Genomic DNA, 14,475 nt, shown 5'->3' with positions numbered 1-14,475 from the left:
CCATGTGGGTACTGGGAACAGAAACTAGGTCCTCTGGAAGAGCAGTCAGTGCGTTTAATCATTGAGCCCTCTCTCTAGTTTCAAGTTAATAAGTCTTGTAGTGCATGTCTGTAATTCTTACTCAAAATGCAAGGGCAAGGGGATTTTGAGTTTGAGGGCACCAGAACACATTGCTATACTACGTCTCAAAGGAGCAACAGTAATAAATCTTGGTCAAATAACAGAAAGAGGGAACGTAAGTTACTGTAGTTTAAACTGAAAAGGGGCCTTGTGGTTAGGAAAAGATTGAGAAGTGCCCTAGACGTACAGAGATACTTTAAAAAAACAAGCAAACAAACAAAAAACTGATCAAAAACAAAAAATGGAAGAGGCAAAAAGTGGAAAACTAGGGGAACTGCCAAAGTTAAAGTGCCTGGATCTCATTACATCGCGTTAATTGTTCCAAGAAAATGTTTGTTATTAAGCAAAATTGAGTTTGTGTCAAATACCGAATGAGACTGTCAAGTGCCAAGTACTTATCAGCTGTCAGTGTGCTAAGTTTAAACCCCAGAGCTGGTTTTCTTGACAGAAATTAGTATTGAACAAAATAGGAAGAGAAATAAGGTGCGTGTGTACGTGTGTCCTTTCTTTTATAATTATGGTGAAGAGGCTGGAAATCTGACTTTGAGTCAGGCATGATAGTTCTCACCTCTAACCCCTGGCACTCAGGAGATGAAAGCAGTAGGATTGTGAGTTCAAGACCAGCCTGAGGTATATAGCATGATCTGAATCAGCCAAGCCAAACACAACAAAACAAGATTTAATTAGGATAGTTTCGATTTCCTGGAATCTGTTGATTGCAAATGTTTCTAAGACTGTTCATGTTTATCTCCTTTCATAGTTTTGGACAGAACAGAAATAAATCTATGACTATGAATAGTAGGTTTTGTCTCTCCCAGCCCTTTACCTCTGGAGGTTTTATTTAGCTCACTGTTGGGGGATGGGAAGTCCAAGAGTGTAACGTTGGCTTCTGGTGTCCTTTCTGGGTACGTCTTAATATAGCAGAGGCATCACACGGTGACAGAGCCCGCTTAACTTTTTGATTAAAAATAACTCCCTAACTCTTTGTCTACCTCTCAGACATTTTGATTTCCACATTTTGATTATATTTAGGTCTTTTTCTCTCAAGCATCAGAACGTCTTTTGCTTGTTTAGGATCATAGAGGGCTAGAGCCTGGTTATGTTGGTTGGTTGTATGTCAACTTGATGCAAGCTAGAGTCATTTAGGGAAAAGGACTCTCAGTTGAGAAAATGCCTCTGTACATTGGCCTCTAGGCACATCTGTCAAGCTTTCTCTTGATAAATGCTGTGGGAGGGTCCCTTCCACGTGGGCATCCTGGGTTGTATGAGAAAGCAGGCTGAGCAAACCACAGAAATAAGCCAGTAAGTAGCATTCCTCCATGGCCTCTGGTTCAGTTCCTGCTCTGACTTTGATGACGAACTGTCATGTGGAACTGTAAGGTGAAATAAACCCTTTCCTCCCCAAGTTGCTTTTGGTCATCATGTTTTATCACAGTAATAGAAACTCCAACTAAGACAGACCTAGTCTCCTCCTTCTTAGTACTGGTTCCTGTAAGCCCAATAATTACTCACTACTGTGAAATTACATGTGTGCTCTCATTGAAGGTGGATCAGAGAAAAAAAGATTTCCAGTTTTTTAAAAATGGGAAAATAGAATATTTTATTCCTTCAGAAAGTTAGTATGAAGCTAGGTGTGGTGGTACACTATAATCTCAGTCCTTTGGAGGTAGAGGTGGGAAGATGTGTGTTCAAGGCCAGAATATCTGTTCTCTCCCATTTAGGTACCCACTATACTTTAGATGTACAACTATGGTAACCTCAAGACTTCATAGTGGGACCTGCCACACTGACCCCCTGCCCCCAAATTTTAGTATGATGTGCCTGATTTATTTTTCAAATGGCCAGCTCATAGTTTTAAACCAATCATAATTTTACTATAAAGCCCTATTTTAGTACTGAAAAAAACAAAACAAAACAAAATCCCTCAGATATATGATATAATGGTGTCAGAGAAGTAACCAGCCTGGGTTGTGACCATTTTGCATTTCTTGCTGCTATGTCCATGAACAACATATGCTAAAGTTGAAAGCTGCATTCCAAAGGTCAATTTCAGGTGCCATGCTCCAGGAACTGTCCATGGTTCTGAGACAGTTAACCCTTCCACCTTGCCAGCACGCAGTGCCAACCACCACACCAGTTCTTTTTATGTGGATGCAAAGGGGCTGACTCAGGGCCTCGTGCTTATATGGCCTTTAACCAGCTGCTCTATCTCTCGAAAACTCCCATTCTTGAATCCCACCCCCCTCTCGCATTATGCATCCTTAGGGCCCTAAGGTTGTGAGTAGCTTCTCTGATATACACTACCAAGTTTGGGGTGATGATCGTTTTTGTCAACTTGGCACAAACTAGAGTTGCCTGGGAAGAAGGTCCTCAGCTGAGGCAGTCACCTTCATCAGATTGGCCTGTGGGCATGTCTGTGGGGGCATTTTCTTGACTAATGACTGATGTGATAGGCCCGCCCACTGTGGGAGGCACTATACCTAGGCAAGCTCTATCAGGTATACCTATACCTGAATAAGTAGCCAGGCAAGCTAGAGGGGAGCAAGCCAGTCAGCAGCATTCAGCTGTCCTCAGCTTCAGTTCCTGACTTCGGGTTCACGCTTGAGTTCCTGCTTGGCTTCCCTTAATAGAGGAAACAAGGCCCTTACTTTATAGTACCAAATTCAAGAGGAGGGTAGTGGAAATGAAGCCATTTTTTAATATACCATTCTGCAGAAAGGGGCACCATAGGGAAAAGCAAAAGTGGCTGGTGTGCCAGTTGGTGCCAGACAGTGTTTTAAAGTCTCTGACCTCGAGAAATTCCTGTTCTCTTCCCCATCAGCTGGTACTTTAGAGACTCACAATCTCGCATTCTTCTAGCACAGCCCCTGTCCCAAATTCCCCATCCTATTGGTTCCGGACACAAAGTCTTAGCTAGTACAGATTGATTCTAGGGCTCAGTCACGTAGCAGACTGCCCGCAGCTTCCCAGTTCTGAGCGTTCTAAGACAAGCAGGCGGTACCTAGGGGTGAGAAGACCCAGCGCCTCTTGCTTTTCTGTAACTCTCGGATGAGCTTTAAGCACGCCTCCTACTGGGAATGATTTATTTCTCACATTGGTGTAACCTGGAGCGTAGGCCAAATGAACCCTTTCCCCCCACAGGTTGCTTTGGTCACGGTGTTTATCACAGCAACAGAGAAGCAAGTTAGGACCGTGGTGTCTATAAGGCCCACCTGAAGTGACTAGAGTGGTACCTGGAGCTTGGGAAACTGTATTGTACACGTAGACTTTCTTCTGATTGTTCATTCCGGGTTTCCCAGGGCTGAAGACAACTTTCAGGAACTGTCCCTTTCACAGTAGGGTCCTGGGCCTGAAACTCGAGTTCTCAGCTTCGGGGCAGGAACCTGACTCGCTGAGCCGTCTCTGGCTCTTGTTCTAGTTTAGAGACAGGCTCTCACTAGATAGCCGAGGCTGGCCTTAAACCATCAATTCTCCTGCCTCTGTTTCCTGGAATTATGGGTGAAACCACCGCACCCAGCCAGTTATCCTGCTTTCATTATTTCTCTAGAAGTCACTGATTGTCTATTCTCTCTCCATTTTTTGTACCCACTATACTTTACATATACGACTATGGCATCCTCTAAAATGTTTCATTTTTTACTTTTTGTTTAAATATCCTTCTCTCCAGAACTAAGAGGAAGAATCATGCCTTATTCCTTGTGTAAACCTCTATATAGCATAATACTTACTAAATGGCAGGCAAAATCAGGAGTGTGGTTGAATTAACTACCCTAACCTTAAGATGTTTGGTGGTCCAAAATAAATATTCTGAACCTTAATGCTTAGGTGCGCAGACATAACCTGTAATATTTACTTATAAAGTATAATGGCTTCATGGGTTAAAAAATAATCAAGTACTTAATGAATGAATGTTGGTTAACAGTATTGACCCACGTGCAAGGTCTCTAAACCTTATAACATCTAGTCCAAAGATATATAAACATATATAAATTCTGACTAAAGAATGTATAGGCTGGGAAGGAAAAATACTGTATAAAATCGTTACTTTCTTGTTCCCTAATGAAAATATTAAGAAAATGCAACAGGCTCTCAGGGAAGTTGATTCTATCTGATGGAGAGGAAGGGGAGGGTCGCTTTCCTCTTGTGGTGTTGACATGAAGTCCTCTGTCCTAGGGAAGTTGATTCTGATGGAGAGGAAGGGGAGGGTCAATCTCCTCACACGGTATTATTGACTATTGACGTGAAGTCCTCTGTCCTAGGTCCTCTCCTTTTTCTTCATTGGCCTGATGTCCATGATGATCCCCCTATGCGGTGTCTTCGGGGCCCTCATTGCTGTCTGCCTCGTCATGGGTCTCTTCGATGGATGTTTCATTTCCATCATGGCCCCCATCGCCTTTGAACTAGTTGGTCCTCAGGATGCTTCCCAGGCAATTGGATTTCTGCTTGGATTCATGTCTATACCCATGACTGTAGGTCCTCCAGTTGCAGGTAATAAAACAGTTCTATAGTAATTATACTAATTCATAGCATTTTCTACTTTGGTCCTAAACCTCATTTATTTGTGAAATATATTTAATGTATTAATCGTCCTTGTGTGCTTTCTCTCTCCCATTTTTAGTAAGACTGTATGTTGATAGTAGGTTGAAAAGGTTTGTTGAGGGAGCATTCTGCAAGTGTGTGTGTGTGTTTGTGTGTGTGTGCACATGCGTGCACATGTGTGTATTAAGTCCAGAGCCTTGTACATGCTAAGCAAGTACTTACCACTGAGCTACATATTACTTGTTGGGGAGTGCTGAACATTGAACTTAGGCATGGGATATCCTAAATACATACTCTTCCATTGAGCTATGCATTTATTTAGCCTCTACCTTTTCAGTTCTGTTAGTATATGTTAGACAAATGGAAACATAAAAATGAAGATTCTGATAGATTTCTAAGCATATACTACTTTTACATAAGAAGCATACCTCTGAGAAATGGTTAAAGAAAAATTATATTTAGTGGAAAGAACATGGCACACATCTGTAATCTCAATACTCGGGAAGCTGAGACAGGAGGAGAGTTGCAAGTTCAAGACCAACCTGGTCTACATAGTGAGTTCCAGGAGAGCTAGGATTATATAATGAGATGACTCCAATCAGTCAATAACTAAAAAGTAAATAAAAACAAAAATATATCATCCATGCAATGGACAGGGATGAGTATTATTCAGCCATAAAAGTAAGGAGATAGTGACACTGATATATGATAGGGCACTGATCCATGATAGGGACCAGGTGAACAAACGTCATAAACATTATGCTAAGTGACCAAAGCCAAATATAAAAGGTCACATATTTGTATGAAGTATCTGACCTCTCCATTAGTGGTTGCTAGAGACTGGAGGGAAGGACTGGAGAGGGGCCACTCAATAGGGATGGAGTTTCTTTGTAGCATGATGAAAATGTTTTGGAAGTAGATACGGCTGTATAATGGTCATAGAGCACTGTGAGTTCAACTAAGTGCCACTCCGTTGTTCACTTTCAAGTGGCTACCTTTATGTTAAGTGAATTCTACCTTTAGAAACCTTATAAATGATGGTGTGGTGTCTTGCTTGGGCACCAGTGTGAAGAGATCAGTTTTCAATACAATTAGGATAAAATTTCAATTATAAACAGTCTCCTGTGATTGATATAAGCAGCTCAGGGAAAAGTCAGCTTGATTCGTTCTTATGTCTGGAACCACGTGGTTGGTCCAGAATCGAGGAAGCAGAGTTACTCTGGAGCAGGAGGAGCACAGTTTAAGTTTCCCTGGTGACTGTTCCCGTAGAAGAAGCCTCCATTCCATCCTCCTCTCTCAGGCAATACATTGCTCACTTAGCCTTGTTTGGGAGGTTTCAGATATGCAGGCAGTTGTGAAAAAGCATTTTAGTGGGAGTAGTAACTGCTCACAGACCAAGAGGGGGGGGAGTAGCAGGAAATTTCTTCTGAAGTAGGAAGAATAACTACACAGAGAAAGTGACAGGAGAATTACTACCCCCTTTCCTCAGTGGTTCAGAGGTCACTATCATATCACAGTAAAAACCTGTTTATTAGTATCCACGGGAGGAAACATGAGACATTTGGATTCTGAAGACAGGACTATTCATACTTAGAGAGACTGTGTTTTTTTATGTTTAGATCCAAAATAACTGTCCATATTGTTTATATGTACATATGTTGGTATGTCACTGGATACAGCCTTAACTATGCATTAAATGAAGTTGGATAGATGTTCAGTTCAATATGTTTCCTGGATATTTTAGATAATTTGACATCGTGCAGTAAAAGTTCAAACACTAAAAAAACTTAGAACTCGGAGTCCTGGATTTTTCAGGAAATTTAGAAGTAAAATAATATTTTCCAGAAGCAGAGCCTTAGGATCCACCAAATACCAAACATACACTTTAGAGCTTTCTGTTTATTTTGAGACAGTGTCTTTCTAACTCTCTGTGCAGACTAGGCTAGCTTCAAACTCAGAGGTCCATATGTCTCTACCTTCCAAGTGCTGCGGTTAAAGTCGTGTGTTGCTAGACCTGGCCAAACACACATTTTTAAACTTTCTTCCCAAGGATGGGCAAGCCTTTTTTCTCAAATGTACTTAAACATCTCTCTTTTGGGCTAGAGAGATGGCTCAGTAGTTAAGAGCCCTGACTGCTTTTCCAAAGGACTCTTTCCCCAGAACCCACATGGTGGGCAACTGTCTCTAACTCCAGGTTCCTTCTTGCATGCCAGGCAGGCATTTGGTGCACAGACAAACATTTAGACATATATAAACATTTAGACAAACATAAACCCATATACATATTTTTTTTTTTTCTGAGACAAGATTTCTCTGTGTAGCCCTGGCTGTCCTGGAACTCACTCTACAGACCAGGCTGGCTTTGAACTCACAGAGATCTACCTGCCTCTCTCTGTCTTCTGAGAGCTGGAATTAAAGGTATGACCACTGCATGTGCGTGTGCGCACACGCACATGCACACACATTTATGAGTCTTTTTTTTTAAATCCCAGCTCTTGGATTTATAACTTTTCATGTTACTGTATTACAATTTAAGGTAGTTTCTTGTTAAAGTCAAATAAGATCAAACTGAGGTGTAGATATTTTAGAGACATTTGATCTGGATGCTTCCACCCACTTTCAGCTGAGACAAGGGCTGTTATATGTTGATGTATTTGCATATCCCAGGTGGCCTCTGAGAGGCTTTGGGAATGCCATTGCTAACCACAAGTGGTATTTTGGTATGACCTGTATTCTGTAGTAAAATTTTAGGTTGATAATTTTTTCCTTCCTCATTATCAGAAAAAGGTTTACATTTCAAATCTGTTATCTGGGTGGGGCCTGCCATCAGTGTGACTGAGCTGGAGCCAAACCTATTCTCTCCTTGTGACAGCTGCTGTCTCCCTTTCCAGGGTTACTTCATGACAAGCTGGGCTCCTATGATGTGGCCTTTTACCTTGCTGGAATCCCTCCCTTTATTGGAGGCGTTGTGCTTTGTTTAATCCCGTGGATCCACAGTAAGCAGCAAAGAGAAATCAGTAAAAGCGCTGGCGGGGAGAAGACAGAGAAAATGCTGGAGAACCAGAGCGCTCTACTGTCAAGCTCCTCTGCTTTCTTCAAACACCAATCTGACTCTATTATTTAAGGCCCTACATACCTCCACCTGACTGGGTTTGCTGTTGAAGTTTTCCTTTTCTATGAACTGCAAATTTCTTATTTTTTTAATCATTTTTGGAATAGCACAAATGGAAAACAGAACCTTTATTACTACAGGAACCATTTTCTCTCCCCGAATAGCTTTGATATTTCCAGGGATCTGAGGGAAGAGACTGTTACAGGCAAACGTCAAAGCCATCTCAGTGACAAGCAGCCTTGGAAGCCGCGGGCGCTGTGGAGCTGACACAGATGCACACAGTGTACTTGGAGCTACGCGGAAGGGCGGCAGTTTGGTTCATACCGGAAGTATTTTGTTGGTTGCTTCATTTGGTGTTTTTAGTTCCAGTGTTTTAGTTTCTTCTGCATTTTGGAACTTTCTGCAAAAATTCAAGCCTGGATCCTAGATAATAACAGGCCAACCTAAGCCTCAAGTCTGTTAAATGATTTAAGCTATAATAAAGCTGGGCGATTCTGACATGCTCCAGTGTCAAGGGACCTCCTAGGAGCAGAAGCTAATAAATACCCAGAATGGAGATGAAGGAGTCCTCTCATAGGCAGCAATCAGACGTTTCCTCCCCTAGCCTTTGTCCCCTTTGGTTTGTAGTGTGTTTTACTCCAGTAGCCAGAAACACCCCAAATTTCTGATTTTATGTAAACAATAAAGTAAAATAGAATGGATAAAAGATATCCTGGCAATTTTAACAGAATTCTTCTGACTTCTGGATTTATTAGCACTGTATTGTAAATGTCGTATTAAGCATGTTATCAGCCGGTGTAATGGGCACAGATTGGAGGTAGTGCAGAACTGTTTTACCCATTAGAAAAATATCTGATAGAAATAATTGCTCAAATTGACTTATGGAATTAATGGTTCTAAAAGGTTAGATATACTTATAAAATGAAACAATTCCTAAATTTTCAATTTTTTTTTTTAGCAAAAATTTGCATTTGTGTGTACAGTCAGTCCCAGTGACAGGGACACATTGGGAAGACTGACGGCTGATGCTCTCATTGTCTAGATAGACATCGTAGAGTTTACTTGCAGAAACTGAGAGATGCCATTGTAACCAATCGATGGAATCTTGTTGGTGCAGTATCACGTACGTTCCTCTTCTTTAACTAGAAAATCAATGTTGTATTTAATCTGCCATGTGCTCCTTATTAATTTCCACCATTTCCCCCCGTTTATGTCTAGACTGTAGAAAGCAAGGTATTAGCTTTGAGGACCTAAAATTAAAATCAAAGTCAGGCCATGACCCATGACTCGTTTATGAAAACAGGAACACATTCCTCTATCTTTGAAATTATATTTCAGACCTCTAAAGGTTAAAATGCAAAGTGTATTTAAATCATTAGCCTAGATGAATATTAAGTCACAGTTGAATGTAGCTTGTTTGTTCATGTGAAAAGTGTGTTATCTTCCCTAAGCACTTCCAGGATCCTTCTGTTTCTAAGTTATCTGGAAGGTGAGAAACAATGTTATTATCTCTCTGCCTGGCTTTCCCCCTCTGTTGCTCTGAAAGGTTGTCCTTCCTCTCTCCATCCAGCTAGGGATGGGGCCACCTGGAGAGGACACAGACTCGTGCCTGGTGGGAGGGAGGGCAGAGGGCGGAGGGAAGGCTGGAAAATACAACAACTTTCCTCTTAATAGCAGCTTACTCACCTGGCATCGTGGAAGATAACAGCCTAAATGCTAGGTGTACCACTTACTTTAACGGGGGTTTGAATAACTGTAATTTATTTATTATTTATTTATTATGACATGGGATCTAAGTAGAACAGATTGGCCTTCAACTCTGTTCTGTTGCTTCAGACTTGTGCAGGGATCGCAGGGGTGTGCTGCCGTGTGTGGCAATAATTTTGATTTTGGAGGTATAGGCTTACTATGCTATACACACAGTTGTGTTCTTTTTAAGGCAAGGTCTCACTAAGGACCCCAAACTGGCCTGGAACTCACTATGTAGCCCAGGCTGGCCTCGAACTCACAGAGTTCCTTTAGGTTTTTGGAAACAGTCTTGAGTGTGGGCCCGGAGAAACTGGAACTTGAGGTCCTCCTGCTCCAGCTTCCTAAGTGGAGGAATCACAGGTGTGTGCCACTGTGCCCAGCTTCAGCTTACTATTGCCAGTTGTTTTCTCTGTTTTAAATGGTCTTTGGCAATTTGTTTACAAAAGATTCTCTTTCAGGAAACACACACACACACACACACACACACACACACACACACACACACACACACAGGTTTTTCGAGACAAGGTCTCTCTGTGTAGCCCTGGCTGTCCTGAAACTCACTCTGTAGACCAGGCTGGTCTCAGACGCATAGAGATCTACTCGTCTCTGCCTCCCGAGTACTGGGATTACAGGCATGCACCACCACTGCCTGGCTCAGGAGGAAAATATTTTAACCGGATTGTCCTTTCTTGTTTTAGGTAAGATTTTACCATATAGACCTGGCTGGCCTGGAACTCACTGTGTAGACCAGCCTGGCCTTGAACTCACAAAGACCTGCCAGCCTCAGCCTCCTGAGTGCTGGGATTAAAGAGGTGCGCCACCACGCCGGCTAACTTTCATGTTCTTATATTAAGCGTTTAGAAATAATTTAAGCGTGATGATATAGGACATTACCAAGCCTTTCATTTCTTTCTCCTCAGTTGCCTGGAATACTTCATCAGTATTAGTACTTTTAAAAGCTAAGGTGCTGGAGAGCTGGCTCCACATTTAAGAGCCTTTACCGCTCTTAGAACCCGAGTTCAGGTCCCAGCAATCACATGATGGCTCACAACTGCCTGGCATTTGGGTTCCAGGAGATCCAGTACCCTCTTCTGAGCTCCTGCACACACAGGGTGCACATATGTACACTCAGGCATGTATATGCACACACACTTAAAAAGAAATAGTTAAAAGTTAATAAAAAACATACAGCTAAGATAATTAAACCTGCCGTTAGGAAACATTTGGGTGGGATTTGTTATTTTGGGGTTTTCAAAGAACATTTCTAGGGCCTTATATAAGGGTGGCACTCTAACTAAGCTAGATCCTCACCATAGGGGTTAACACAGATGTCTCTCTCTGCCTCTAATTTTACAGGAAAACTAAAGCTCTAAAATGGAAAGCTTACACTGTAAAGATTTAAAAAAATGTTTGCCTTTCAAACTCGGTTGCTGTTTTGTTTTTGAAACAGGGTCTCACTGTAGATCAGGGTGACCTGGAGCTTACAGTCCTCCTGTCTCTGTCTCCTCGAGTGGTTTCTGTTGTTGTTGCTTGTTTGCTTTGTTGTTGTTGTTGTTGTTGTTCTTTTTGTTTGTTTTTTACTTTGTTTTTTTGGAGACAGTGTTTCTCCATGTAGCCCTGGCTGTCCTGTAGACCAGGCTAGCCTCGAACTCACAGAGATCATCTGCCTCTGACTCCCTACTGCTGGGTTTAGTGCTGTGCACTATAACTCTGGGCCTCTGTCTCCTTGAGTGTTGAGTTCAGGCACGTGGGGTTAACACATGGGGGAGAGGTGCTTTCCCAAGTAGCCCAGGGAACATGACATGAATTTGTCTCACTGGAGGTTTACAAAATACTTCCACCAAGTCTAACAGTGGCATAGCTGTTACCCGGAAGTCCCCAACCTAATTTCTGATGTTTCTAAACAAATCTAATTATAGGTATCTTTCAGTTTCAGTCAGTTCTGTAAGAAGATGCCTTGACACGAGAGTCGTGAAGCAGTTTGTACATGATAGGATCCCCCAGTACAAAATAATGTCGAGAAGCCACGTTAGAACTGAGAGGCCACTGGGAGCCCGGGAACGGTGGTTACAGCATGTAACATTTTTCAGCATATCAGTAACTGTAGACAACTTGTTAAATTACCTTTAAAGATTCATTTTATGTATGTATGTATGTATGTGTTTGTACAGGTACCCACAGAGGCCAGAATGGGGCATCGTATCCCTTCGAGCTAGAGTTCCTGGTGTTATGAGTATCTCAGTGTGGGTGCTGGAATCTGAACTCTAGTCCTCTGGTAGAAGAGTGAATGCTCCCCTCCCCCCCACACTTAGAGACAGGGTCTCCCTGTGTAGCCCTGGCTGGCCTAGAAATCACTGTGTAGACCAGGCTGACCTCTAGCTTGAGATGTCTGTTTGCATCTGCTTCCTCATGCTAGAATTTAAGGTGTGTGTCACCACACCGAGCTGCTGTAACACTTTTATGTGAGCGTGAACACATACGCCGTCCTAAAATCTTCCGCACTGGGTGAATGTGACTTCCATAATATAGTCTGCACTGCAGTAGTGTCTGAGGACCTAGGATTTGTTATTGTGTTACATTTTAACCCCTCACAATGCACAGAAGGACTGGTGCCTCTACTAAAAATTAGATCAAGGTTGCTATTAAACTTCATATTCCTTCCAAAATGTTTTTTTTTCAAAGATTTATTTTTTGTGTGTGGGTGCTTTGCCTGTCTGTGTGGACCACGTGTGTGCAGTGCTTGCAGGGCATCGTATCCTCCCAGAACTGGAGTTACAGGAGGTTGTGAGCCACCCTGTGAGTGCTGGGAGCAGAACTCAGGCCCTCTGCAAGAGCAGCAAGTGCTCTTATCTTAGCTGTTCAGCCACCTCTCCAGCCCCAAAATAGATGTTTTCTTTTTAAGTACATGTAAGACAATGGGAAATGTGTATAACCAACAAAAACCATACACATATTTCGTACATACATCTAAGAAATAGCCTATGAAGCTATTACTGAGTTCAAATACATGGATGTATCTGAGTTTTGTTAACAATGGTTTAAGTTTTATTCACAGGAAAATGATCACCAAACTAAGCCTTTGTCATGAACATGGCCTCCCAAGAGAATAACTTTAAAGAAAAATTCCTCCTCGGTGTTCCTAGCACAGATTGAGCTATTTCAAACTACTTGTGGACTGGAGATATCACACAGTGGTAGGCTGCTTGCCCAGCATGCCCCAAACCCCCGACTCACATCAAGAAGTAAAAAGGAAAAGGAAAAAAAGCATACAGTAGCATGTAATTGGATTTGATTAAGATTTTGAACATTTGAGCTATTTAGCTGTTTTTTAACCTAAAGTCAGTTTTTTTTGAGTCATTGGTCTTAAAAATTGGATAATGAGTTACTTGCTCAGTTTTTTTGTTGTTGTTGTTTTGTAATTTGAAAAAAAAAAAACAACTCACTGAAAGTATTGTTTGGTGACTATAGAGACGGCTCAGCAGCTAAGAACACTGATTACTCTTCCAAAGGACCTGGGTTCAATTCCTGGCACCCGCATGGCAGCTCACAACTGTCTGTAACTCCAGTTCCAGGGGATCTGACACCCTCACACAGACACACATGCAGGCAAAACACTAATGCATATAAACTAAAAATAAATAAATCATTTAACAAAAGAAAGAACGAACCATTGTTCGTCTTTTAGCTATAACACAGACTAAAGCTGCACCTAGGCCAGTATCCACAAACCTCAGCACCATGCTGTGATCCACAGTGGCAGCTTGCTGCCCGGTGCTCTCAGCACCGTGCTTGTGACAGTGTCAGACTCACTAAAAATGCCACCAAGAAGTGCATGGAGGTCTCGGTCCACCAACTTCTGTAAGCGGGGTTCCGATAACTGAAGGTCATAGGGCTTACTGGAGTCCTGCTTTCGTTCACAGACTTTGCCTCAACTATTTTATGAGGATGGGAAACTAACTGCCACTGTTGTCTTTTTAACTAGAGAGACCATGCACTCCTAGCTGAGTGTGCTGGTTTTACTGTTAATTATCATGAGTTATGTGTTCAAGGAAGGCTTATTGATCATATTACAAAGTTCTTCCAACAACAGCTTCTGATGTAGCTATTAATTAGGGTAGTCAAAGGATCGACAGTTATAAACGTACTCTACTGCGCTAAATGGCTTGCATTTTATAAGTGTCTCATCAATTTATTTCGACTTGAAAGTTATAGCTATAACATATTAAACTTTGCAGTATTGAGAAAAAGCTTGTGTGTTTTAAGTATCTCATGGCATCTGTCATTCTTCTTGTCTACTTATTTTATCTTAATGTTTATCTGAAAAATTTTAATTATTTTATATATTTTGGAAGTTCAAACCCTCTTAGCAAAACCAAATATTCCAAATGTACCTAGCGCTCCGTGTGAGCATGGCTATCTGCTCCCTCTCCTCCTCTCCCTGCTCCCATTTCACTGTCAACCCTCCCCCTCCCCTCCCTCTCCCTCCCTCCCTCCCTCCCTCCCTCCCTCTTCTACAGAGGGTGCTAGCTTTCCTTGTGAGAAAGTGTTGTGCTGGGATTGACCAGCAAGGGTATTTTCCTAGTGTTGAGAAATTCTGTTTCTTTTAAAATAATATACTTTATAATTGATTTTTTAAAAAATGTGATTTATATATTTAATATATAGATAACCAAAACCTTTTTAATGAAGAGTATTTTGTAATTTGGAGAATGCAGTCATTTTACTGTGGAGAAGTGTGATATTCTCAGTAAATGCAATAAAATTTTTAGCAAATTCCTCTGAGACCTTCTGATTGTATTTATGGACTTCTGGGGGCAGGGGAGTTAACTGAGATGAACAATCTGTGTTTTATGCTGTGTGCTTTCCTAGTATGTTTGGATATTGCCATGTCTCGGGGGAAGGAAGGTCTTGACCTGGTGTAAAAGTTGTAAGTGCTGAGGCGCTGCTCTTGC

General features: G+C 41.8%; 1 protein-coding gene across 1 annotated transcript in view; it reads left to right on the top strand.

Annotated features, from left to right (window-relative positions):
* The window catches only part of Slc16a10 (solute carrier family 16 member 10), a 108,690-nt gene extending 100,189 nt beyond the window's left edge, over positions 1–8,501 (top strand). Inside the window, exons 5-6 of the mRNA XM_052751447.1 lie at positions 4,380–4,608; positions 7,551–8,501. Of these exons, the coding sequence (XP_052607407.1) occupies positions 4,380–4,608; positions 7,551–7,783 (462 nt within the window). The 3' untranslated portion in view covers positions 7,784–8,501. The remainder of the gene's footprint in view (positions 1–4,379; positions 4,609–7,550) is intronic.
* The last annotated feature ends 5,974 nt before the right edge of the window (positions 8,502–14,475 follow it).

This window comes from Peromyscus californicus, unplaced genomic scaffold (assembly GCF_007827085.1).
Source record: "Peromyscus californicus insignis strain IS unplaced genomic scaffold, ASM782708v3 Scaffold_22__1_contigs__length_63687245, whole genome shotgun sequence".
In the NCBI taxonomy this organism is placed as follows: Eukaryota; Metazoa; Chordata; class Mammalia; order Rodentia; family Cricetidae; genus Peromyscus; species Peromyscus californicus.
This window is presented reverse-complemented; position numbering and strand designations above follow the sequence as displayed.